Source organism: Myotis myotis, unplaced genomic scaffold (assembly GCF_014108235.1).
Source record: "Myotis myotis isolate mMyoMyo1 unplaced genomic scaffold, mMyoMyo1.p scaffold_m19_p_2, whole genome shotgun sequence".
Classification (NCBI taxonomy): Eukaryota; Metazoa; Chordata; class Mammalia; order Chiroptera; family Vespertilionidae; genus Myotis; species Myotis myotis.
Window position 1 is genome coordinate 5870188 of NW_023416324.1, and position 25840 is coordinate 5896027.

The 25840-nt window shown below is 56.1% G+C and overlaps 2 protein-coding genes across 14 annotated transcripts in view; both read left to right on the forward strand.

Annotated features, from left to right (window-relative positions):
- The window catches only part of TNFRSF1B (TNF receptor superfamily member 1B), a 31803-nt gene extending 16427 nt beyond the window's left edge, over positions 1-15376 (forward strand). Inside the window, exons 1-10 of one of the 2 annotated variants that reach the window (XM_036349860.1) lie at positions 993-1182; positions 1807-1906; positions 2497-2625; positions 3083-3232; positions 3697-3790; positions 4186-4424; positions 5398-5475; positions 6048-6079; positions 10504-10711; positions 13468-15376. In XM_036349860.1, coding sequence (XP_036205753.1) covers positions 1090-1182; positions 1807-1906; positions 2497-2625; positions 3083-3232; positions 3697-3790; positions 4186-4424; positions 5398-5475; positions 6048-6079; positions 10504-10711; positions 13468-13748 — 1404 coding nt within the window. In that variant the 5' untranslated portion in view covers positions 993-1089 and the 3' untranslated portion in view covers positions 13749-15376. Of the gene's footprint in view, positions 1-992; positions 1183-1806; positions 1907-2496; positions 2626-3082; positions 3233-3696; positions 3791-4185; positions 4425-5397; positions 5476-6047; positions 6080-10503; positions 10712-13467 lie in introns of those variants that run through there. The other variant, XM_036349862.1, reaches the window with a different exon arrangement.
- Positions 15377-21505: 6129 nt separating this feature from the next.
- The window catches only part of VPS13D (vacuolar protein sorting 13 homolog D), a 221325-nt gene continuing 216990 nt past the window's right edge, over positions 21506-25840 (forward strand). For all 12 annotated transcript variants that reach the window (XR_004973974.1, XM_036348853.1, XM_036348857.1 and 9 more), the window contains exons 1-2: positions 21506-21630; positions 24715-24887. Coding sequence is in view for 11 of the 12 variants with exons in the window: in XM_036348853.1 (XP_036204746.1) it covers positions 24791-24887 (97 nt within the window). In the remaining variant the exon portion in view is untranslated. The remainder of the gene's footprint in view (positions 21631-24714; positions 24888-25840) is intronic.

A 25840-nucleotide genomic window follows, 5' to 3' on the forward strand; every position in this document is an offset into this window, starting at 1 on the left:
GCCTCTTGTGCCCTGTTTGTTGGGCGGGAGTCGGCATGAGGCCAGGGGCTTGGGACGCGGGCAGTGGCCCCGCCCCAGCTGTGTGGAGCCCGATATGGGGCCTTGCTTTCCCCTCATTCAGGTGCCTGGCAGCCTGCTCCAGGGCCGGGCCGAGGGAAGGATTGGGATGAGTGTGTATGTGTGTGCATGTATGTGCATGTGTGTGCATGTATGTGCATGCGTGTGCCGCCATGGCATGGGAGCTTACAGTCCAGACGGGAATGGAAGTTATCTTTTAGACTCCGTGTTGTGCAGAATGGTTTCACGTCCCTTGTCAGTGCCTGCGTCTCTCCCACCCTCACCAGAGCTGACTACCTGGGGTGAGGGCCTGGGCCTGGGCTGAGCGGGGGAAAGGACTTCAGCTGGCAGCGTGGTGGGTGCTCCCATGTTGGGGCTCCATGTCCTGGTGCAGGGTCAGATCCCTCTGGGAAATGACATTGGAGTGAAGCCTGTTGCTTGGATTAGTGAGCCCTGGGTGGTAGCAGCGTCACCCCCAGCCTGCAGCCTCAGAGGGCGTCCGTTTAGTGGGGACAGGCCTGTGTGCCAGGACCCTGAGGGAGGAAGGTCAGGGCTCGGGGTGCTAGTGATTACTCAGGGTGGGGTGTGGGCAGGGAAGCCTTGAGGCAGAGGCTGCTGTCAGAAGGGACAGTGGGGTTTTGTCAGGGGAAGCAAGAGGCTGTTCCAGGCCGAGGCGACAGCTCAGGCAGGAGCACGGTGGGGGAGGAGCTGCAGATTGCAGGACAGCGTGAAACCCCGGCCTCGGCCTCGGGGTTGGGGGTTGTCCAGGAGCCAGGACGGTCTGGGACTGCCTGTCAGGCCGAGCAGGGAAGGAGCTGGGTTTCCGTTCTCAATGCAGAGGCCAGCCGCGGCCCAGCTGCAGCAGGATGGGCGGGGTGCGGAGCGTGAACTCCACCACAGCAGCCGTCCACCTGGAGGCCGGGTCACTCCCAGGCAGCACCATGGCAGCTGGGGGGTGGGCGCTCTAGGGGGTCTGCCTAGAGCACCTGCAGCACGTAGACCAACCCCTGGCAACCTGTCAGTGCTCGGGAAATGGTAGCCATTGTTACTGTCGTCCACAGTGCTCATCTGCTGAGCGCCAGCTCTGCCGGGGGCTGCATGCTGGCAGCTGAGGGTCCAGAGTCGGTGAGGCCATCACTCCTGCCCTGTGTATTGTAGATGTGTGTGTGTGTGTGTGTGCGTGTGCGTGCACGCAGGTGCACATACACCCATGCAAAATGGGAGGAGAAGTAGGTACCCCATTTTAGCACAATGAGATGATTGTTTGGAGGGGCTGCATCCAGCTCTCAGAGAGAGCCCAGAGGAGGAGGAACCTGAATCAGCCTGGGGGAGTCAGGGAGGGCTTCCCAGAGGAGGCAGTAGTTGGTTGGAAGGACAAAGGGGCGATTCCCAGGTGTGGGAAGGAGGGAGAAGGAGGCATCCTAGGCAGAGGGCCACATTGTGCTGAGCACTGTGGGTCTCCGTGACTGAGGCCACTGCCCTGTGTAGTGGTGGGGGCCAGCCTCACCCTCCGGCCAGCTGGCTCAGTGTCTCCACCTGCAGACATGGGTGTGCCACACTGAGGGGGGAAGAGGGGAGGCGAAAGGAGGCAGGGACTCTCCCTTCTACCTTCCCCTTGCCCCCCACCCAAAGGGAGAAGTCAGGCCCTCCATCCATCCATCGGTGAGCCCCAGAAGGGACTGTGGGACACAGGATGGGGATCTGGGTGTTGGGCGTGGCCAAGCTGATGGCTGTCCTTCCCCCTTCCAGGTGGCATTCACCCCCCACGTTCCGGAGGATGGAAGCTCGTGCCAGCAGAAAGAATACTATGACGAGAGAGCCCAGATGTGCTGCAGCATGTGTCCTCCTGGTGAGGGACCACCCTGGAGCCCTGGCCCTCAGACCGGCCCGGTTCCTGGGGGCTGGTGTCTGGGAGGGAGTGTGTGTGTGAGGGTGGAGCGGGCAGGGTCATAGCTCTCAATTCTTCCTGAACTCCTTCTAGTTCCATGAATCAGCCCTATGGTCCCTCTTGCTTTGGGGCCTTGCATAGGCTGTTCCCTCTTTCCAACTCCTTTTCCCTGGAAACCCCCTACTTATCCGTTAGACCTCAGCTTAGATGGCCCCAGGTGGAGAATTTTAGCCAAATATAAAGAAGAAAGGGGTCGGCAAACCAGTTCTCACTAACGTGTGACTGACTAATGGGCAGGCGGTTTTGATGGTGGAATTCCAGGCCATCTGGAAGGAGCAGAGGGGAGGATATTTTATGAACAGTGGGGGTTCAGAGATGGAGTGGCAGCGGGTATTTGCTGGATGTGAGATGAGTCGATGGAGGAGTTGGAACCCCATCAAAGAGCCTTCGGAGCTCCACTACAGATCTCTGGGGTTCTGGGGAGCAGTGGATGAGCTCAGGGTCTGGGTAGCAGCCAACTCCCCTGAGACCACTGGCCCTGGCTTTCTCAGGCTACCACGTCCAGTCTTCCTGCACCAAGACCTCAGACACCGTGTGTGCCCCCTGCGAGGACAGCATGTACACCGAGCTCTGGAACTGGGTGCCCGAGTGCTTGAGCTGTAGCTCCCGCTGCAGCTCTGGTGAGTAGGCCCAGAGGCGAGGGGTGGGCCCCAGCATCCTCCCCTGGGCACCTGGACTCCAGCCCCTTTGGCTGAAAGCTGATGTGGATTACCCCAGACCTGCTGCTCCATGCCCCGGGGCATGAGGTTGCGTGGGCACAGTTCTTTACTATGTACCCGGAGCATGTTCATCCTGTCTTACTGAATCCCCTTCAGTGCCCCATGGGGCGGGCCGGCCAAGAGCCGCGGTTGGAGAACTGTGCCCGCTGTAGCATTGAGGGAGTTGTGTCTTGCTTGTTCCGTGGAGCGGAAGGAGACTGCAGACCATGGAACGCCGTGGGGAGGGGTGGGACCCATCGCCTGTTGGAGAGCAGAGCTGTCTGAGGGTGGTGGGCTGGCTGGGAGGGCAGAGTGGCATGGCTGTGAGCAGGGCCAGTGGAGGCAGGAATGACCCTGGTCCGCCCTCTCGCCCCTCCAGAACTGGTAGAAGCTCAAGCCTGCACCCAGAAGCAGAACCGCGTGTGCGCCTGCAGGCCCGGCTGGTACTGCGTGCTGAAGAGCCCGCACAGGTGCCAGGCGTGCGCACCGCTGCGCAAGTGCCCCCCTGGCTTCGGTGTGTTCACACCAGGTACGGGGTCGGGCAGCTGACCTTGGGCTCCCCCTTGGGTCTCTCCTCAGGGACATCAGCTCCTCAGCTCATCCTGGGAACATTGTCAGTGATGGCCTGCTATCCATTAGGTGCCTGATTAGGTACCTACTGTGTGCTAGGCCCTGGGGATCCAGAGACAGATCAGATTAAGCCCTAAGCTGCTGGAAAATCAGGTGGTGCCCCAGGAAGGTGAACCCATGTGACCCCGGAGACCAGGAAGTCACCAGAATTGGTTAAAGGACAAACTCTCCAGCTGTGTGTTTGTGTGCGCGCATGTGCGTGCATGGTGTGTGTGTGTGTGTGTGTGCGCGCGTGTGTGTTTTCGGAGGTAGAGGTGCAGACAGTTCTACGGCTCCTCTGACTTCCCCTAGGGCTTCAGTGCCAAGGCCTCCCTGTCCCACGGAGCATCTGAGTTGGTGACAGGTCCCAATTTTTCCTTGAAGGAACCCCAACATCGAATGTGGTGTGTGCTGCCTGTGCCCCAGGGACCTTCTCAGACACGGTGTCATCCACAGACACTTGCAGGCCCCATCGGTTGTGAGTGGCTGAGCCCCTTGGTTCTGGGGGAGCAGGGAGGGGCTGCCCTGGGTGATGGAGGGTCTAGAACACACAGTGGTGGTGTCATCGTGCCTGAAACCCCCACTCGCGCCCTTGGGTTGCCGAGGCCTGTTCAGTGCCAGGACAGGTTCATCTTATGGTGGGCGGGTCCCAGGACAGCACGGTGAACAGTAGCCTTGCCCTGAGTGGGGAGCATGGGGACGGGGCCAGGTGAGGACAGGAAGGGGTGGTCCTAAAAGATGGCAGGCACGTCCCCACTCCCTCATCCATGCTGCTGGGACCCTTGCCCTCTGAGCTGTCTCCCACAAGGGAGCCCAGCCACCCTGAGCCGTCCTGTCCTCTGCTGCCCCCTGACCAAGCGCCTCCTTTCCCAGCTGTGAGTCGACGGCCATCCCTGGCAATGCAAGCATGGACGCGGTCTGCACGTCTGTGCTCCCCACCCTGCGTGTGACCACAAGCTTAGCCCTCAAGCCCCAGGCAGCGTCCACAAAATCTCAACCCATGGAGCCCACTCCAGGACCCAGCACAGCTGCCAGCATGTCTGTCCTGCTCCCTGTGGTCCCAAGTGCCCCGGCTGAAGGGCTCAGTACCGGGAACATCTCTCTGCCAGTTGGTAAGTCACAAGAGGGCCCGTTCATCCTTCCTCCCTCCTACCTCAGACTCACTGAGAGCCCCCTGTGGGCTGGATGCGCACTGTCCCAGGAGGCAGGTGGCAGTGAGACTTGTCTCCTCCCAGGACCTGGTCCTGTCACTGAGAGACCCCGAGTCGAGAGAGGCGGGCTTAGCTTTTTTTTAAATTTTTTTTTTAATATATTTTTATTGTTTTTTTAAAGAGAGGAAGGGAGAGAGATAGAGAGTTAGAAACATCAATGAGAGAGAAACATCGATCAGCTGCCTCCTGCACATCTCCTACTGGGGATGTGCCTGCAACCCAGGTACATGCCCTTGACCAGAATCGAACCTGGGACCTTTTAGTCTGCAGGCTGATGCTCTATCCACTGAGCCAAACTGGTTTCGGCTTTTTAAAAAATTCTAAATAATATTTATGTTTATTGATTTCAGAGAAGAAGGGAGAGGGAGAGAGAGAAACATCAGTGATGAGAGAGAATCATGATTGGCTGCCTCCTGCATGCCCTCCACTGGGGATCGAGCCCGCAACCCAGGCATGTGCCCTCACCGGGAATTGAACTATGACCTCCTGGTTCGTAGGTCGATGCTCAATCACTGAGCCATGCCAGCCAGGCTGGGCTCAGCTTTTATCTCAAGGTGGAGGTGGTCTCCTGGTTGTTGGTTCTGATGAACCATCGGGCTGTGAAGATGGTGGCTGAGCCAAGTCACCTCATGGGCTGTCCATCTGGGGTTAGGGACTACACCAGGCTTGAACGGTCAAGCTGGTGGCCCTCGAGCTTGTCTGGCACACAGTTTTTGGTTTGTTCGTGTTGTAACTGAATGCTGGACCTCTGGCCTGGGCTTGCCCCTCACCTGGGACAGCCCCAGCCATCTTTGGTCACCGACTGACCTGCCAGGCCCCTGGTAGAAGTCGGTGTGCTTTTTGCAGCTGGTTTGAGCTTCTCCTTTCCTTCCAGGACTCATTGTGGGTGTGACAGCCTTGGGACTGCTAATGATAGGGCTGCTGAACTGTGTCATCCTGGCCCAGAAGAAAAGTAAGATTCCGTTCCTTGTCCCTGTATCCATTTGTTCAGGAAGCTGGGTGCCTACTGTGAGTCAGGGCCTGGGCATAGCCCGAGGGCTCAGACAGAGCTGGGTACCGTAGACTCGGTAGGAGCTTAGAGCCTGGGAGAGGGCACTTCTGCTAACTTACCTACTGAAAGGCAAGGCTCCATGAGGGCGTCCCAGGGGGAGGAGTCCAGGACTCTTGTGGGGCATTCTGGGGGGAGTCAGGCCTCGGGGGCAGGTAGGGTTTGAGCTGGGTAAGATTTGAATGGGGGGCTGTGTGCAGGAAGGGAAAGGCATGCTCAGCAGAGGACAGGCGTGAGCCAAGGTGCAGAGTTTGGGGGGAAAGTAGTTGCGGGGATAGAAGGGAGTGGAACAATGTCGAGCCAGCTGGAGGGCTGGGTGTGGGGCCTTTGCGTGCCTTGTCTGGTAGATAATTATTTCCCCCTTGGCTGAGTCTACTCCCACCGGTTCTGCTTGGACCCCACACTGCCCTCCTAGTTAGAACAGCCGTGGCCCAAGGAAGACACTGTCCCTGACTTGTCCCCTCTCCCCTTTGCAGAGAAACCCTTCTGCCTGCCTGGAGACACTAAGGTGAGTGCCCCTCCCCTGCTCTCCTTCCAGGAAGCAGTGGGTTCTGTAGGTGGGTCTGTCCAGGGCCAGGTGGTGTGCAGAGCCCTGGGAGGTGGAGGAAAGGCCAGCCAGGGCTGATCAAGGAGACCAAGTGTGAGATGCCACGGCAAGGAGCAGGGGTTAGTGGTGTCCGTGGCAAGCATGTGGTCATGGACCTGTGGTGTGACCTTGGGCAGCCGTGAAATGGCTTGTGGCTCCGTTTCCTCACCATTAAACGGGGACAGTGATGCTCAGGGGCTGTACCATCCACTCAGCTGGCAACAATTCTCAGCATCTCTGTGGTGCTTACAAAGCACTTCCTCAAAGAGCAGTGGTTTTCAAACTGAGTGCCAAGGTACCCTGGTGTTCCACGAGGGGCCTGGAGGTCATCTTTGGGATTGAGATGGTGGCTAGAGGGCTGGGCTCAGGGTCCCCCTTCTTCAACCAAAGCAGCTCACCTTAGATCTTTATTATAAAGTAGGGTCTGTGACCAGTTCTCCATCAGGAGGGCATTTGGCCACAAATAACCAAAAACATAAGGGTTACTTATAGCAAGAGGGCTTTATGTTGGTCACATGCCAAGAGGTCGAGGGGTCGATGGCTGCTGGAATAGTTCAGCTGCATCCTTTGAGAGGCGGTAGGACCCCGGGCTCTGCCATCTTTAGTGTGTTGGCTGTTGGTCTGTTGCTGTGGCTTCATGTCATAAGAGGGTGATCACCACTTCCTGTGACCTCAGGTTTGAGGTGGGCAGAAGAGGGAGGGGGTCATGGCCCGCCATGATGCCTTTTATCAGGAAATTAGCGCTCTCCCAAAAGCCCTGGGTAGACTTCTCGTTTTGTCTCATTGGCCTGAATGGTGTCACGTGACCACCCGTAGCTGCAAAGGAGTCCGGGAAATGGGGCGCTTTGCTTTCCCAGCCTCGGTGGTGGAGGAAGACGAGAGGGCTTGGGAATGGGTGTGGGGTGAGCCAGTGCACAGTGGCTGCTGCATTCCTGAATCTGGTAGGCAGGGCAGGGTTTATACCTGTTTTTATAGATGAGGAAAGAGCTCCCTCCAGGTGCCCCCGTCCTGCTGGGCAGGGTTCCTCAGCCTCGGTGCCATCATCCTGTCCTTGGTGGCTGTCCTGTGCTTTGCGGGCTGCTCAGCAATAGCGCTGGCCTATCCCCAGCGATGGCAGCAGCACTGCCTCCAAGGAGTGACAGAGATGTCTCCAGACATTGCTAATGCCCCCCGGAGGGCAGAGCCACCCCCAGCTGGGAACCACTGTGCTAGGGAGTAGCTCAGCCCTGGGCAGCCCAGTGCCAGAGGCTTACACAGGACTTGGGACTTGGTAGGGACCAGCGACTGCTTTCAGGGCCCAATTTTGTGGACAAGCAAAGAGGAAGTGACTTGCCCAAGGCCACACGGCACCAGCAACGTGTCTCTGGACTCCCGGCTCTGCAGCATTCCCGCAGATGGGAGCACTGGTTTGGGAGTTCAGACATTTTCTCTTTCCCCCAGGGTGCAAATGCCACTCCTTCCTTTTTCTGGCTTCCATTCGGTGACACTGACAGCCGCCGAGGGGTGGCACAGAGGGCACGTGTGCCCTCCAGGCTCCTCCCCAGCACCCAGCTGTCACGTCTTCTCTCCTTCCTGGCCAAGTGTTTCCCAACACCCAGTGCAGTGAGCTGTCCCAGGTGTGACCCAGCAGCCTCACTTCCCCTTTCCCTACACAGAGTTCTGTGTTCACTGAGTATGAGCAACGCAGCTTCTATTTTGGAGAGCTGTTGTGTATAGAGCGGGTGCTGGTAACGGGCCCTCCGGGCAGGGCAAAAGCCCCGAACTCCTGATTTGTGGTGTTAGCTCATTTCTGTGCCATAAACACTCCCACCATCCAATTTCAAGCTGCCCAGTGTGGACCTGGAAAGACTGACGCACAGGTCTGAGCTGGCCGTGCACTTGGCTGCTGAGCCCATGTGCCAGGCTCGGTGCCTGTGCTGCGGCTCTGGCTGCAGTGAGGTGCCCAGTACAGTCACCCCCTTTCCCAGATGAAACGGAGATTCAGGGAGGTTCTGTTCCCCGTATAAGGTCAGGCTGCTAGGGAAGTGACAGAGCCCAGGTTGGAAACTCCGTCTGAATCTGCAGGTTTGGCCAGGCCAGGCATTCAGGGCTGCTCCAAGCCCCCCGAGCCCCCACAGGCCTGCCCTCAGAGGCTGGTCACCTCCTCAGATGCCTGCCCTTCAGTCCCCAGGCTGCCACTCCCTTGCTTAGCCTGTGCCCACTCTGTTCCTGGGCCGCTGGCTGTGGTCCCTGCTATGAGGCTGCCTGGTCGCGCCCCAAGGTCTAGGATGCTGGGGCGGAGAGTGCATGACTCAGCTCCTCCCCGTCCCTCCTGCTGCGGAAGGAACCCCAATGCCTGGCAGGACAGTGGCTTCCCCTCTTTTGGGAAAGGTCAGCGTACCCTCATATGTGAGCTCACCCACAGTCACCCCCACAGGCACCCTCGTGCACCGCTCACATTTAATAACGAGAGTGGGCATTTATGAGGTGCTGAACGTATGCCAGGCACAGTCTGAGCATTACTTATTCCCACAGCCGTGCTGCGACACAGGCGGTAAGATGATGGCTCCAGTTTTACGGCCCAGGAAACTTGGGTCCAGAGCTACTAGGTAACTTTCCCAAGATCACACACCTCATGCGTGGCCTGGACACAAACCTGGGAGTGCCTCTCTTCACCACGCCCAGCCGACGTGCCCACATGTCCCCCATAGACATGTATGTGTGTGCACTTCACATGCCTTCACACCTGTACACGCGCGTGTGTGAACCTCATGGACGCACACTCGCACGTGCAGACAGACATGGATCCTCGTCCGGAGGACCTAGTGGTGGCTCTGCCAGGGTCTCTGCATCCAGGCAGGACTGGGCTGGGAGGGGCTGGGAGGTGAGGAGGAGCCTGGCCGGCTGGGGTCCTGGTTTTTTGCATGAACTCCCCAGGCACCCCCCTTTCTGGGGTCCCAGCCCAAGGAGCAGCACTCAGGATTTTTCTGCCCCACTCAGAGCCTGTCTGAACTTTGCAACTTGTGGCCTTGGGGGAGGGAGGCAGCTGTGACCTTTGGGGGTTTCTGTTCTGCTGGGCCTTGGCCACCAGCAGAGGAACGTGAAAGCCCCTTCTCTGGGGGTTGTGAGGAATGACATTTGGATGCGCCTCCTCTCCCTCCCGCCCGCCTGTCCCAGTTCAGGGCAGGGCTGGGAGTGGGCAAGTTCAGCATGAACTAGAAATCTACAAGTGCCCTCCTTCCCTTGAAAACTGGGGGAGGGGTGAGCCAGGGAGTCAGGACACAGTGGCAAGTCTCCAGCTTGGGGACACTGTTCTGGGCTGGTCCTGCCCCTCCCATGGACCAGCTGTGTGATTCAGAGCAAGGAACACACCCTCTCTGGGCCTCCATGGCCTCCCAGGGCTGCTTTAGAAGGATCCTCCTTGTAAGAGGCTATGAGCTGGCCTCGGGATATTGAGGGCTCCTTAGGGCTCAGGTGCTGAGGGGCCACAGCCAATGTGGGCGGGGCTGGGGGCCAGGGCTGCAGGATTGGCCAGTCCCGGGAGGATGAGGTATTCTGCCTTTGCTCAGAGCACACCTGGAATCTTGGCTCCTTCTGGAGCAAGGCCTTGGGGTCTCAGTGTTCCCTGGGGAGGGGGTCTAACATGCCTGTGGCCCCCACCCCACAGCAAACACTCACCCTCGGACCCTCACCTCTCTCTACCCCGCTAAGATATATCTCACCAACCCTTCACTCGCCTCAGTTCTCATTTTACCCTCATCCTTGGCAGTGGGTGAAAGTGTGGCCCCTGATTTAACAAACCCTTGTATGGAACTTACTATGCAACAGCCGCTGTTCTGAGCACTTTACCATTTACTCGGCCATTTAGTCTTCACAATAACCCTAGGAGATGGGTTGTTATTCTCCCTTTATACAAGTAGATGAAAAATGGAGGCACAGAGAGGCTAAGTAACTTGTTCAAGGTCACACAGCTAGTGAGTGATGAAGTCATGATTTGCACCCATGCTCTTGGCTGCTGGGCCGGGCCACCCTGTGCTGAGGGGGTGGCCTTGGGAGAGTCACTCTCCTTCTCTGGACCTCCATCCTGCCCCGCCTCTAAGGGGAGAACGATTTGGAGAACAGGGCCCTCTGAGCTCTGCCTGACGCGGGCTCACACTCCAGCAGGGCAGGCAAGTGCTAATCACAGAAACCATAGAGGGCACACGTCGCGAAAGCACCTTGTGTGGAAAGAACATGCACGGTGGGCAGAAGCAAGTAACCTCCAGGGCTTGTGACACGCGGCACAGATGGTGGTGAGGAGGAGGAAGGAGGAAGGAGGGGAGCTGGCTGGAGGCCTGACCGCTGTCCCTCCTGCCTTCCCCATCCAGCCCCACCTGCCTGCTGATAAGGCCCAGGTAGCACCTGGCTCCGAGCAGCAGCACCTGCTGACCACGGCGCCCAGCTCCAGCAGCAGCTCCCTGGAGAGCGCGGCCGGCGCTTCCCACGGGGGGACGCCCACCAGGAACCAGCCACAGGCGCCGGGCAGGGACCAGCCCAGTGGGTCTGGGGAGGCCCGTGCTGGCTCCGGGAGCTCAGGTAAGTGGCCCCGGCTTCATCCCCTCTTCGTGATTCTTCCTGCTTTCTAAGTGAGCCCTTCCTCCTGGGCCCCAGCTTCCAGCTGGGCCTGAGAAGCCCTGCACAATAGCCGTGGGTTGCCCCCCAGTGCAACACGCAGCCACCTGGCTCTTTGGGTTCTCTGAACCCCCCAGTTCCCTCCCACCTTTGCCCATGTGGGTTCTTTCACCAGGAACACCCTTCCTTCTAGACAGCCCTAACTTGTCCTTCAAGTCTGATATCCAGGCAGGGTATAGCATACCCTATATAATAAAAGCCTAATATGCTAAGTGTCCAGTCATCCAGTTGTCCGTTCAATCAAGGCATAATATGCTAATGATATGCTAAGGCTGCTCAACTGCTCGCTACGATGTGCACTGACCACCAGGTGGCAGACGGTCGACTGGTCAACCAGTCGCTATGATGTGCACTCACCACCAGGGGGCAGACGCTCCGACTGGTAGATTAGCTTGCTGCTGGGGTCCGGCCATACCCTGGAGCCCTCCTGTAGTCCTTCCCTGACTGGCCAACCTCCTGTGTCCCCCCTGGCCCCAGTTGTGTACCAGTGGGGTCCCTCGGCCTGGCCTGCACCCTCTCACAATCTGGGACCCCTCAGGGGATGTCAGAGCTGGTTTCAGCCTGACCCCGCAGACCAGGCCAAGGGACCCCACTGGTGCACCAATTTGTGCACCGGGCCTCTAGCCTAATATAAAGTAGTAGTACATATTTTTGTATTTTTAGGGGATATTTATTAAAGCTGGGGAGAGTAAAACAAGGAAGGACCTAGGTCCTAGGATAACTGGAGAGGGACTGTTCGGGGAAATGAGCCCCGGTGAGTTGCTTTGGCTCACTAAGAGGTCAGAGAAAGGGGCCTTGTACTACCCATCGGGGCGGCACAGGCGTGCTCCTGGGAGGTAGAGTGTCAGTATTACATGTAATGTTACAGTATTACATTATTATATGATATCATTGTTTTATAATTCTGTAATATAATATTAATATTGATTATATTGTATAGTCAAGGGAACTGAGGCCCAGAGAGTTTAAGCAGCTGTTCAAGGACACACAGCTCATAAAGAGAGAGCTGGGCATCCCCCCTGGGCTTGGGGGCGGGAAGCTACGTGAATAGGGGATGCCTCCTATTCATGAGAACTGGGGCTCCCCTGTGTGGCTTGTTGCCAGTCCCTTTGGGCCTGAGGCCCCAGGACCGGGTGTGAGTTCTGGAGGAGCATTTTGCCTGGATTTGGTCTGTGACAGGGATCACAGTGCTCAGTGGAGGGCACCCCTGCAGGGGCCCCCGGGAAGTCTGGAGCTTCCTTGGGTGTGTTTGGTAGTCAAGTCTGCTGGCCTGCGTCTCTCCCGCTCCCCCGCAGAATGGCAGTGGACGTGGTCATTTCTAGATGCCTCCCAGACGGTGCCTCGGGCATCGGAGGCGGCTCCTTAACCCCACTGAGCCCAGCTTCCTCACCTAGAGATGAGCCATGGCACCTCCTTGGCAGGGCTGCCACCCCTTCCCTACCTGTCACCCCACTCAGGTTGCTTCCTCCCCGGGCTGCCCACATCAGCAAGGCACCCCGCTTCTGCTTCTCCGTCATGGCCTGCCCTCCTCATGTGATGTCTTGTCAGTGCCCCCACCCCAGCCTCAGAGCTCCCGGGGGACCATTGGGCCAGTGCCCAGAACACAGCAGGTGGCCCTGAATGTTTGTAGAATGAATGAATGAACTGCAAATGTAAACTGTTGGTCTTCATCCAACTTTTGGATTCACCTTTCTGATCCTTAGCGATACCTCTTCCACAGCCAGCCTGGTGTGGGTTCCTCCTTGCCCCCCTGTGTGGACCCCTGACCATGTCTGCCCACCCCTTCCACCCTCTGTTCCTTCTCTGTTCGCTCTCCTCTTGCCTCTCTGGCCCCTGCGATCCCCTTCTGTCCCTCCCACCCACACACCCAGCACCTCTCGCCATGCCGGCGTCAGGCACGCCCGTTGTGGTCCCCCTGTCCGCCCCCACCGTGTCTGGTTCACAGTGTGCAAAGGCCATGGTGACTTGGGTGACATTTGGGTGCCGTGCAGACTCAGGGTGGAAATTTCCTTCTGGCCCCATGAGTTCAGCCCTCCCTTGCCCTGGCCTATTTGGGGTTGTCCTGAGAGAGGGGAGCTCGCCAGCTCTGACCTCCTCTCGGAGCCCCTGGAGTTGGGGGAGCTGGGCTGGGGGAGGACTGGAGAATAGCCAGCCAGTCCTCCCTGCGCTCTGGGCACCACACCTGTTTGCACTGAGCAGGTCCCCACAGTCACAGCAGCAGCTGTCACTTTTTGAGAGGCTCTTGTGCCTCTAGCCCCTTGTATTCATCTCCCGGCTTATCCATCATTCTGTCCCACGCTGACCAGTTAGGAAACTCAGATGCCCGCAGGGGGTGGGCGGAAGCCCTCCCTGCCAGCCGTGTTCAGGTACGTGGGCCCTCCATGGCCAGATCTCCCACATCTGGCTCCCGAGGGAAGCCATAAATTCCTGGATTTTATTTATTTTTTATTTTTAATGGAACCAAAGTTTATTGGGAGAAGCCAGTCCTGGAAAAGGTGCGATTTGATTTGATTTTTAATTCCTGAATTTTAAATGTTGGCAGCCAATTCTCTTAAAAAACACAACCACCAACATGTCATAACCGGCCGTTGGGCAGGGGACAGGCCATGATGGCCTCCCCCCTGCAAGACCCCGGCTGACCACCCTCTCCTCTTCTGCAGAGTCCTCCCCAGGCGGCCACGGGACCCACGTCAATGTCACCTGCATCGTGAACGTTTGCAGCAGCTCTGACCACAGCTCGCGGTGCTCCTCCCAGGCCAGCTCCACGACCGGGAACGCGGACTCCAGCCCCTCCGGCTCCCCGAAGGACGAGCACGTCCCCTTCTCCAAGGAGGAGTGCCCTGTGCGGTCCCCGCGCGGGGCCCCCGAGACTCTGCTGCAGAGCCTGGAGGAGAAGCCCCTGAACCTGGGCGTGCCTGACGCTGGCATGAAGCCCAGTTAACCAGGCCGGGAGGGGCCAAGTCGCCGCTGAGTGGGCTGGCCTCGGGGTCTCCCTGGCCCCCACGCCCAGCACTCTGGCTCCTTCTAGGCCAAGTTCCTTCAGTGGCTTCCACAGCCTGGCAGGCAGGGAGGAGGCAGGGAGGAGCAGGGAGAGTCAGAGAACCCCTCCGGTCATGGGCATCCTTCTCCCAAGGCTAGCTGGACGTGCTAGGCAGCCCCGCGGGTCCGGGTCCCTGCCACTCTGAGCTGCCCCCTCACTGGGCCTGTGGCCCTGGCTTCTCAAACCCTTGTTTCATCCCTGGGCTCTGGCTCCCCGGGAGGTGCCAGCGTCCAGAGAGGCCGTGGGGGAGGAGGGCGCTGTGGGGGTCATCCATGGAGAAGGGGCAGCCAGTCAGCCTGGATGCTGGGCCTGCAGGGTGGTCCCAGAGGGGGAGGGGCTGTCATCAGCCAGATGGTTCTGTGCAGGTGGGGTCCCCTGGGTTAGCTAAGGACCCTTGGGAGGCACCTCAAATCCTTTCCTGCTGGTTCCGCCTCCTGTATGTGGTGTGAAAATCGGACCCCCAGAGGCCCAGCAGGCAGCCAGGGCAAGATGGCAAACCTCTAACAGGAAATCTAATTTCAATATGTGGCAGTTTAAAAACTCACCAAAAAACCTTAAGCACCATGGAAACAAGCCAGCAGCACAACAAAGCCCAAGTCCCAGCGTGTGCCTTCTCTGCCTTTGACCTTCACTCCCGCTTACCCAGAGCGCCAGCCCCGCCCTCCCTCCTGCGCTGTCTGGTGTGGGCTCCCGGGCCACACCTTGTATCAGGGAATTTCAGGACCTGGAGACCCAGCTCCTGCAGCCATCTCTCTCCTTCTACCTCAGCCTGGACCTTCCTTTTTGGACTCCCAAGGGGTGCTCCTGTTCCCCCAACCTCCTCCCGCTGTTCCTGGAGTCCCAGGCCCCAGGGGAGCCGCGGGGCCACTTTAGTACTGTGCCTGTCGCCATCCCAGGTGGATGTGAGATGCTGAGAGCCAGTCTGTGTGTGTGTGTGTGTGTGTGTGTGTGTGTGTGTGTTGTGTGCTGTGGGTCTGTGGAGCTGATGTGGAGCTGAACGGCCTCCGTGAAGCAGCCGAAGCCAACAGTTTTGCCAGGGCATTCTTACTTGTTAAAGAGCCTGCCCAGTCCCCCAAACACACTTGTTCACTCCCCGCAGAGGGTGGCAGGAAGGGGGCTGGGGCTCCTGGAGAAGCCATTTGAGTCTGTGGTACTTGGATCTTTGTTGAAAAAGACTTGAACTTTGCAGCTGAACTTTTAGAGGGCCGGAGAGCCCAGCCATTACCTTGGAGACACGAGCGGCTTCCCTCGGTGGATTCAAGATGTGCTTACTGACTACCTGGACCCGCCCGGGCCTCTGCCCACGTTGGACCCTGCGTGGTTATGGAGCAGGTCTGCCCCCTGGTGGACAGTTCCGGGAGGCCCTCAAGCCGCCTTTCCATCCCCCCACAGAGCCGGGGAGCCATGAAATAGAGACCCTTTCTGGATGTAGCCTCGGTTCCCCGGCTTGTGTGGATCCCAAGGCAATGAGAGTTTGCACTGTCTGCTGGTCAGCATTCCTGCTTATCAATAAACCTGTTTGTTTTACACGTGACTGCCTCCTGCCTTCTCAGGGTCCTGCCTCCTTCCCTGGTTCCTTCTCATCTCGGTCCTTGAGAAGGGACGAGTATTCCTGGGCTTGTGGTTAGGGCAGGCACTGCCTTAGGTGCTGGGATGCAGCAGCTACTAGGAGAGGCCTGCAGAAGGGAAGGAGGCGCTGACACTTGGCGGGGGGGGGTGGGGGGAGGGGCGCGGGCGCAGCGAGAGGGAAGGGGAGCAGCCAGGGCCAGAGGACTTCCTGCTAGGAGGGCAATGGGAAAGGGATTCACTGAGGAGCTGCGACGAGTGGGGAGGTGCCGCCAGATCTGTGATTTGCAAAGACACAGGGGCGGGGGTGGGGGCCGGGCGGAGGGAGGCCCTCTGGCCTCTACCAGGAGGTGGGGTGGCCCCTTTGGCTACATTGAGCGCTGGCGAGGGAGGGCAGAGTGAAAGAGAGCGGCGATGTGCGGGCGGATCTGCACACACCCCTCTAGTTCCTCCGTCCGCCCAGCTCTGTAGCCCGAGGCTGCCCCCTGCAGGCCACACGCCCGCCCCGCCCTCAGCCTTCCAGCAGGGTTTGCCCACCGGAAGGCACCAACAGGAGACTGGGGGTGGGAGGGGAGCGAGGCGCGGTGTATGTCCTCCCCACTCCCCTCCCAGTGGTCTCTACCTGTGACCACCCTCTGCTGTGCTCTGCTGCCCCCACTCCCTCTCCTGCCCCAACAGTCCCTGGTCCGGCTTCCCCATCTACAGGCTGGGGTAGCAACAGGCGATTCAGTGCGAGGGGACGGAAAGGAAACCATTCCTGTGTCTCCTCTCGGCCTTCTGCGCGTGGCACTTCTGATCACCAAATGTGGTTTTCTCTCTACACACCAAGCAATCCAATTCCCACACTATCTACCTGGAGGTGAAACCAGACAACCAGGGGGTCCGGGCTGCCTGTCCTACTTGAGCCAATTAAGCAGAGACAGCGTTGAAACATATATACGAGCGTTTATTCCAAGACTGCCGGCAGCGTGGGGGAGCAGCAGGTCAGCCACAATCACCTGCTCTGCAGCCCCCGGAAGCCAGCTGCTGATATAGGGCAGGACAAGGATTACGGGGAAGTAGAACTCACAGGCATGGGCTGGGGTAGGACTCAACTGTTTGGGCAACAAGGTTGTTCATCTTTCCATGATATTAGATATTAGGCAGTTCTTTGAATGAGAATGGACCGTCTTCCAAGGTTGACTACAAGGTCCAAGGTTGACTGCCAGGACCAAGGTTGACTCCCTGGGGGCGTACAACTCCCAGCCAGGTCAGAATGTCCTTTCTTTAATGAGAACGAGGCGATCACGGTTAATAGAGCATGATTAATATTTCTTATAACTATGGCTCGTCTCCACTATTCCATTTTTGCCCCTAACAGAGATGGTGTCAGATCCCGCAGGCCGGGGGCTCAGTCCCGCAGGGCTGTCCTCACTTCAGAGGCCAGTCACCAGTCCCGGGGGCACCCGTGCTCCTGCCCCATCGTCTATAACTCACAGGCTCCACGACCCCCTTCTTGGGCTTCATCAATTTGCTAGAGCGGCTCCCAGAACTCGGGAAAACAAGTTACTCACTCCATTACCAGTTATTACCAGATTCAGGAACAGCCAGAGAGAAGAGATGGTGAGCAAGGTTTCTGTGGGAAGAGACAGAGCGGGGGGGTGGAGGGGGGGTGGGGAGGGGTGGAAAGGTCCAAGTTCTCTCCAGTGCAACACCCTCCCACCACCTCCACGGAGTCAGTAACCTGGGAGCTCTCATCCTTTTGGTGTTTTTTGAGGCGTCATTACATAGGCATGATTGATTAAATCATTGGCCATTGGTGATTGGTTCCAACTCCAGCTGCTCTCTCTAACCAGAGGTAGGGGGGTGGTTGGCTGAAAGTTCCAACCTTTAATCATGTGGTTGGTTTCCTTGGCAACCAGTCCCCATCCTTAAGGGCTTCTGAAAGTCACCCAGTAACATAAACTCCGTTGTGATGGAAAGGGCTTTGATGGGAATAACAGACACTGGTTTCCCCGCGGTGGCTGTGGCGCTGTTCCAGAATATGAGGACACAGAACAGATATTGGGGCCTGGCTGGTTAGAGCGTCGGCCCGAGGACTGAAGGGTTCCAGGTGTGAGTCCATGTCAAGGGCATGTACCTCGGTTGCAGGCGCCATCCCAGGGAGAGTGCACAGAGGCAACCAATCTGTCTTCCCCCCTCCCTTCCACTCTCTCTAAAAATCAATGGAAAAAAAGAATATCCTCGGGCAAGGATTAACCAAAAAAAAGAACAAATATTAGGACAAAATATCAGTGATAAGACACTCCCAGTGAAGTGACCATACGTATGCAGGCATACCTCGGAGCTATTGCGGGGTTGCTTCCAGACCACTGCAATGAAGCGGGGCATCATATTTTTTGCTGGTGGAGGCTCTTGACTTCAATTTATAAAAAATGCAACACCCAGAAGCACAAGGGAGAGGTGCGCAAAGGGACGAGGTGTGCCTGTATCAACCACACTACCACAGGGGGTCAGTTCAAAGCAACGGGAGACAGCCACTTGTCTGTTGGGGTGCCCAGTCAAATGGGCCCGCTGAACCCTCCTGCCACTTTCTTTCCTTTAACCATCCAGGAGCAATCGGTGGGTGGCGCTCAGGCAGGGCCAGCTGGGGTGGGGAGGGAGCCACGTGATTATTCCTCTTTAGTTTCCATTCACTCCTTGTCGCGATGGAGCAGAGTAGTGGATGGACTAGCACAGCAGTCAGGCGTCCTGGGCTCTCATATCTCACCTGCCCAGGGCTGAACCCTGGCTCTACCACTTTCTGTCTGTGTGAGCTCAGGCAGGTTAATGAACGTCTCTGTGCCTCACTCTCCTTATCAGGAAAAATGGGGTTAAAACAGCACCTCCCTTAGGGTAAGGAACCACATGAATTACTACATGTAAAATGCTTGGAACTGTGCCTGGCATATAGCAAGTGCTCAGTAAATACTAGTTGCTAGTGTGTGTGTGTGTGTGTGTGTGTGTGTGTGTGTGTGTGTGTGTGCTGGGGGTGCAACAGAGTTCAGGACAGACCAGGTCGCTGCTGAAGCTGACTCGCTAGGAGGGGCTATGAAAAGAAATACCTGTCGGCTATGCCAGGGGGTGGTCAGTGCTAAGAAGGAAAATAAAGCAACATAAGGGGACAGAGAAAGGGTGGAGGGGCTGTTAGTTTGCAAGGTGAGTGGATGAAGGCTTTTCTGAGGAGCTGGCCTCTGAGCGGCCTTGGGGAAGGGAGGGCCGGCCACCCTTGGGACCTGGGGGTAGGACAGAGCGTGAGGTTGGGGAGGGTGGCTTCAGAAGCCACGGGAAGGATGGAGGGGACGGTTCCATTATCAGCATGATGGGCGGAGTCCCAGCCAGGGAGTGTGAGAAGCTCTGCAGCTCTGCCAGTCTGAGTTGGGAAACTGAACTTCAGTTACTTTATCTGCATAATTGCCCTGAGAGATAGGGAAGTACCCATTATCCCCGCTTTGCAGAGGAGGAATCGCATGGGAGGGCTGGCTGGGCTTGATGCTTATCGAAGGAGTCAAGTAGGCTGAGCAACCTGGTTACTATGGGAGACTCTTGATAACCAGCTTCCATAGAATTTCACAAGCAAGTCCAAGGGGATGTCTCTTTTATTTTAAATTAATTATTTTTATTGGCTTTAGAGAGGAAAGAGAGAGGTAGAAACATCAATGATGAGAGTAAATCATTGATTGGCTGCCTCCTATACGCCCCCTACTGGACACTGAGCCACAACCCGGGCATGTGCCCTGACCGGGAATTGAACCGTGACCTCCTGGTTCATAGGTCGAAGCTCAATCACTGAGCCACGCCAGCCCGGCTTGAGGAATAATTTACAGAAAAAAAACAACAATTTACCAATTTTAAGTGAACACTTCAAGGAATTTTGAGAACGGTAGACAGCCTTGTGACCACAACAATCCAGATCTGGACCAGTTCCATCGCTCCGAAAAGTTCCCTCATGGCCCTCCCTCGGCAATCCCCTCCCACCACCTCTGGCCGTTGGCCACCACTGATGTGCTGGTGCCGTTCTAGTTTGGTCTCTTCTAGAATGTCATAGAAATGGAATCATTACAGTATATCATTTTTTGTGGTCTGCCCCGCCCCCCCCAAAGCTAATACTTCTGAGGTTCCTCCAAGCTGATGCCTGTATCAGTACTTCGCTCCTTTTCATTGCTGAGCAGCATTCCACGGTGTGGGTCAATTGCTATCTGTTTATGCTTTCTCCTGTTGATGGATATTTCGATTATTTCCAATTTTGGGCTATTATGAAGAAAGCTGCTATGAACACCTGTGTATTAGTCTGTGTATGCATAGGCTTTCATTTCTCTTGGTTAAGTACCTGGTGTGAGATTGCTGTACGGTAAATGTATGTTTAGATTGATAAGAAACTCAGGGCACAGACATTTTAAGTAATATTGGTTGAATGAATGGTGCCCTGGCACCTGAATTTTAAAAAAAGTTTTTATTGATTTCAGAGAGAGGAGGGAGAGGGAGAGAGAGAGATAGAAACATCAATGATGAGAGAGAATCATCGATTGGCTGCATTGATCGGTTGTGCCCCCTACTGGGGATCGAGTGCACAACCCAGGCATGTGCCCTGACTGGGAATAGAACAGTGACCTCCTGGTTCATGGGTCGATGCTCAACCACTGAGCCATGCGGCTGGGCCGGCACCTGCATTTTAAATAAACTCTTCCGGTACAGCCAGGTGTTGGCTCCTTTCCTTCTGCTTTTCATCTGTGGGGTCCAGGGATTTTATACCCAAACCTCAGCCTTGAGGGACAGTGTTGAGGTTCTGACAGGTGGATTCCACTTGACAGGAATGACTCAGCCCATGAGCTTAGCATTATGATGGCTGGTAATTATTTGGTAAATATACTACTGCCACCTTGCCGTCCTGTGTCCTGCATTTTCTGACTTTTTATGAGCCTGTAGGGTTCTTCCTGTTCTTCTGGGGACGATGCAAAATGAAGTGTCCATTTGTTCATTCATTCATTCATAGAAACGTTTGTGAAAAGAAAATCTCTGCTTTCAGGGAACGTTCAGGATGGGGAAGGATGCCATGTATAAGCAAATAAATAAGGTAATCTCAGGGAGCATTACATTCTGTGAGGAAATACAATAGGGTAGTAGATGAGGGGAACTTGAGGTAGGGTAGCAGGGAAATCCTCTTGGAGTGGGAACTTTTAAAAAAATATATTTTGTATTGATTTCAGAGAGGAAGGGAGAGAGAGATAGAAACATCAATGATGAGAGAGAATCATTGATTGGCTGCCTCCTGCACACACCTTATAGGGGATTGAGCCCACAACCGGGCATGTGCCCTTGACCAGGATTGAACCCGGGACCCTTTAGTCTGCAGCTCTATCCACTGAGCCAAATCGGCTGGGGCGGAGTGGGAACATTTGAAGCAAGAGGAGTCAGCTTTCTAGCTGCTCTGTAGCCATATAAGTCTATTGAGCACTTGAAATGTGGCTAGTTAGAACTCAGGTGTGATTTAAGTGTAAAACACACTAGATTTCAAAGCTTACTATAGTATCTCATTAATACTTTCTTCTGTTAGCTACAGGTTGAGATAATATATTCAGGACATACTGGATTAAATAAAAGTACAGTATTAATTTCACTTTCCTTTTTCTTTTTAAAAATTGTGCCAACTCAGTACATTTAAAATCACCACGTGGTTTGCATTGTCTTTCTATTGGGCAGCAGTGGTCCAGGGAGAAAGCACCCTAAGCTGTGAGAATGGCAAAGGAAGGCCCTGAGGCATGTGCCCTGGACGGATGCTGTGGCAGAGTGGCCAGGGGGGCAGAAATAGGAACGGGCCACAGCCAATAGGATCTTGGTGTCAACTCAAGTGAAGAAGTGGGTTTTAAGTCTAATGGGGAAGCCGTTTGAGGCAGGGAAGCGGCGTGGTCTTTATTCCGTTTTCACAGCCCCCTGAGGCTGCTAAGCAGAGATCTGCCTGAGTTTCCATAGGGCCTGCAGCCAGATTCACTTGCGGCCCGCGGGGCGCTGCAGGAGTGGCCGCTCCCGCCAGGGGGCGCCTCCTCGATGACTCGGCGCTCGGCTGTCGAGGCGCCGGCGCGCCGGCCGCTCGATTGGTCGGGTCTGGGCGGGCCGGAGCGCCGCTTCAGCGCCATTGAGGAGCGGCGGGGAGGAAGCAGCGCGCAGTGCCGAGCCGGGGCGGGCGCCGGGACCCCGACAGGTACGGGCCGCGGCGGGGCGGCGCCGGGCTGAGCGGGGACCGCGGGGCGGGCGTGGGCTGGCGGCCGGCCGCTCCGGCTTCGCTACCGACCTGGGGGTCGGGGTCCGCCCGCGGGGAGCGCGGCGCCTGGAGCCGGGACCCGGCGTCCGGCCCTCCGACCGTCGGAAACCCTCCGGGAGCCCTGGAGCCTCCGACGGCGCGGAGCTGCCGCCCTCACGGGGACCCCCGCGTCCGGGTCCCCGCAGGCACCGGGGTGCCTGAGCCTCCTGGGACCCTGGCATCCGGGTGCTGGGGAGTCCGAGCCCCCGCCGGACCCGGCACCCTCTCCGGGGTCCCCGCACCTGCCACCCCGGGATTGGGGCGGTGCCACCCCACCTCCTCTCCCCTGACCCTCGGCCTCCGTGGGGACCCCAGTGTGCGAGCCCCTCGATCTGACACCCAAGAATGGGGCGCCAGTCCGTTCTCCGGAGGGTCCTGACCATCCCCCTCGCCAGCCTTCGGGGCCCCGCTCTGCAGGGGGACCTCAGGCCTCCAACTTGCCAGCGCACCTCGCCTCCCGGGGTCACGCCTGGTGGAGCCCCTCCTCCCAGGCCTGGGGTCCCCGGCGCCGGGCCCTCCGGGCTTCATCTGGGAGGTGGGGGTCCCTGCCCCGTAGAGCAGCGCGTAGGGTCGTGAGAGCCGAGGGGGCGGCCGGCGGGCTGCGAGCCTCGCCGTGTGGACCCCGGGCCCGTCCTCCGCCCCCTGCCGCCCCCTGTCCCCGAGCTCCCCGGGGGCGGGTTGCACCGAGCCCGGGAGCCTCTGGGTGGGGCGCCGGGGTCCAGCTGCCGGCCCTTCCCGCCCCGGCTCCGGCCGCCCCTCGAGGGAGTGGCCTGGCTCAAGGTCACTGCCGGGCTCCTGGTCCGCCCGTGGGCGCAGCGCTGATCCCCCGGTGTCACCTGCCCCGCCGACAAGGGGAGGCCGCCGCCGGGGGTTCGCGCTCGGCTCGCAGCTGCCTAGACTCCGTGACGGACCTGAGTGTAAACACCCGGGGTGGTGGCCCGGCTGGCGGCCCTGCCGACACCGGACTCCTGCCGGGAATGCGCCGAGTGGCCGCCAGCCCGGCCCGGATGCTTAGCAGAGCCGACCGTGCGTCCTGGCCTGGGGCGCGGTGTCCCGGCCGGGGCATTGACAGTGCGTCTTGCCCCATCTTTTAATCCGCGCTGTGCATTCCTCCACCTCCCGGGTGGACACGGGGGGGGGGGGGTGGATCTTGTGTACCCACCCACCGCGGTGTCCGTTTACCGGGAGAGCGTGTGTCGTTGGTACTTGGGAGAGAGTTTGTTGGCAGGTAGGGCAGACGTCGGTGGGAGGGACTCCAAAAATAAAGACTACGCCGACTCTGGCGCTTTGCCCAAGTGTGTTGGGAGTCCGCACAAATCAGACGAGGTTAGCCAGGTTCGAATTTTGTTTTCCCAGATCTGCTTGTTTGAAGGTAAAATAAAGAAATGTTTCTTTTACTCAGACTGCTACACACTTCTTATTTTAAAAGCATGTCCTCTGGTGAGGATTTAAAAAAACAACACCACTTTAGAAAACCTGCTCTTTAAGTAAATGCATCCGGCAATCTTGAGCAGATTCCCAGTTTTACACAGAATGTAGCTTTAAAAAGAAATCTTTGGAAAGAAATGAGGACTTCACCAAACGCTATTTATTTACTTATTAATGTGTACTGTCCTTGTTGACAAAGGGAAGTTAGTCTTGCGTGGAAGCGCAGGACGATGTTGACGGGTCTTTCCTGGAGGTTAACTCTTCCCGGGCCTTGTTTTGGGGCCGCGCTGGGTGTGGCAGGCCTTCCGTTGGGATCAGCTATCTTCTGGCGCCGAGATGAATCACCGGAGGAGGGGCGGGTGCTTGGAAAGGATCCTGAGAGGGCTGGCTCCCAGTGGGCCGCCTGCCATAGCAAATCTGGTGCCCACAGTTCTCATTGGGCCCTGCTAGCTGAGCGACTTGGGGACCCATTGAAACGCTGGTGTCTCAAGTTTTCCAAATATTAACTTTAAAAAAAAACTATTTCAGAGAGGAAGGGAGAGGGAGAGAGAAACATCAATGATGAGAATCATGGATTGCCTGCATGCCCCCTGCTAGGGGGTGAGGCTGCAACCCACGCAGGTGCTCTGACCTGGTTCATAGGTCGATGATCAACCACTGAGCCATGCCGGTCCGGCTCAAATATTAACATTTTGTAATACTAAAAATCTATACTTATTTTTGTAGTACTAATAAATACCTGTTATTCATAATAATAGTGATAGGCAGTAGTGATTTAGTGCTGAATATAAATACGGTAGCCAGAACCAGATGTTTTCTGGTGAGTGTAATTACTAAGATAGTTCATTGTATCAACATCAGGCCCCAGTAATGCACCTCCAGGACATTTAAGAAGCGTGAACAACCACTGCCTTCTCCCTTCCTTTTATATTACTTTACAAATGATCCCAATGAACAGATTTGCAAAATTGAATTAGGGGAGCCTTAAAGAGGATTATTGCAGAATATGAAGTTCATTGATACAACCTCTTAGTGCAATTTTGCTTTAATCTAGAACAGAATTTCAGTCTCAGCACTGTTGATATTCTGGCTAGATAGTTCTTCGCTGTGGGATGTTATGTACGCATTGTAGGATGTTTAGCAGCATCCATGGTTTCTACCCACAAGGTATCACTTCTCACTTCTCACAATCAAAAATATCTCTAGACTTTGCCAAATCACACCTGGAGGAGAACCTTTGGTCAGGACAGTCTAGTCCCAAGGTGAGTCACTGAAAGCAAGCAGTTCAGTGATCAGTTACATTGAAAAGACATGCAACTTTGCATTGTAGGGAATATTTGGTAAATTTATAAGTGACTGTTCCTTGCAGCTGCATCAAAACGTCGACGTATTGGTTTGGTCCTCCATTTACTAATGGGGCATCTTACAGTGCTTCTCACCCCTTGTTTTCTTAAACCTGTGCTTTGCGTTCCTCCACCTTTAGGTAGAGTAGGAAGAATCAGCTTAAAAAATCATCTGTTTTTTTCTGTTGATTTCCTTTTTTCTTTTCTTTCGTAGATTCTTCTGTGATCATGAGAGAGAGAAATGAAGAATGATCCGTGATTTTTAAACACCTTGTCTTGGGGATCTAGTCATGTTGGAAGGGCTTGTAGCCTGGGTTCTCAATACCTATCTGGGGAAATACGTCAATAACCTGAACACTGACCAGCTCTCTGTTGCGCTTCTGAAAGGTGAGTCCATGTATCTCTTTTTGGTAAAGAATTGCCTTTGCAGATGGCACTTCTCCTTTCTATATTCTCTTTGTCGGATTGAGAATGATAAAACATGGTGCTCAGATGGCTTTTTTATTAGATATGCGTAAAAGGAATTTTTTCTCCTATGTGACACTGATTATTATTATCGGGTAACTTAAATATGTACCTGTATTGCTGTAGATTTTAGGGAATTATTGATATATATTTTTTAAAAATACTATACTACTGGTGACTGTGCTTGACCCCAGTTATTGTTTTTGCCTTATGAAGGGTTATGGAGGCAGCCATGATATACTGATAATGGCACTGGCTTTGGCTTTAAATGCCGCTGTGTTGCTTATTAGCCATAGAAACAAGTCATTGAAATTTGGAGCCTCAGTTTCTTTAGAAAACGAGGCTGACACACTTCTCCAGGGTTGCTGTGGAGATCAGAGGGACAGACAGTTGAAGCTCCTCTACCGGGGTATCATAGGCACCCGGTCAGGGTTTTCCATGATGTTCTTTTGAGGTGTCCCAGAACTTCTGAGGTCTTGTCTTGCTTCGTAGTCGAGTACAGAAAGCTTGAGCCATTATAGCCCAGCCGTGGGCAAACTACGGCCCGCGGGCCTGATCTGGCCCGTTCGGCTGTTCTATCCGGCCCGCGGAGCCGAAAGAGCGGAGGGTTCTCTTGCTCTCCCCTCCGCTCCTTCACCAGCAGCAGTGTTAACATGTATTAGTTCACACAAACACTCCATCCATGCTTTGGTTCCGGCCTCCGGTCCAGTTTAAGAACCCATTGTGGCCCTCGAGTCAAAAAGTTGGCCCACCCCTGTTATAGCCTATATAGGTCTCTACTCGGTAAATGCAGTCCTGTGGTTCGGTGGGGGGATTGGAAAACTGCTTTTTTTTCTCCTTCTCCCTGTTTTAATTTAAGTTCTCTTTGCTCATCT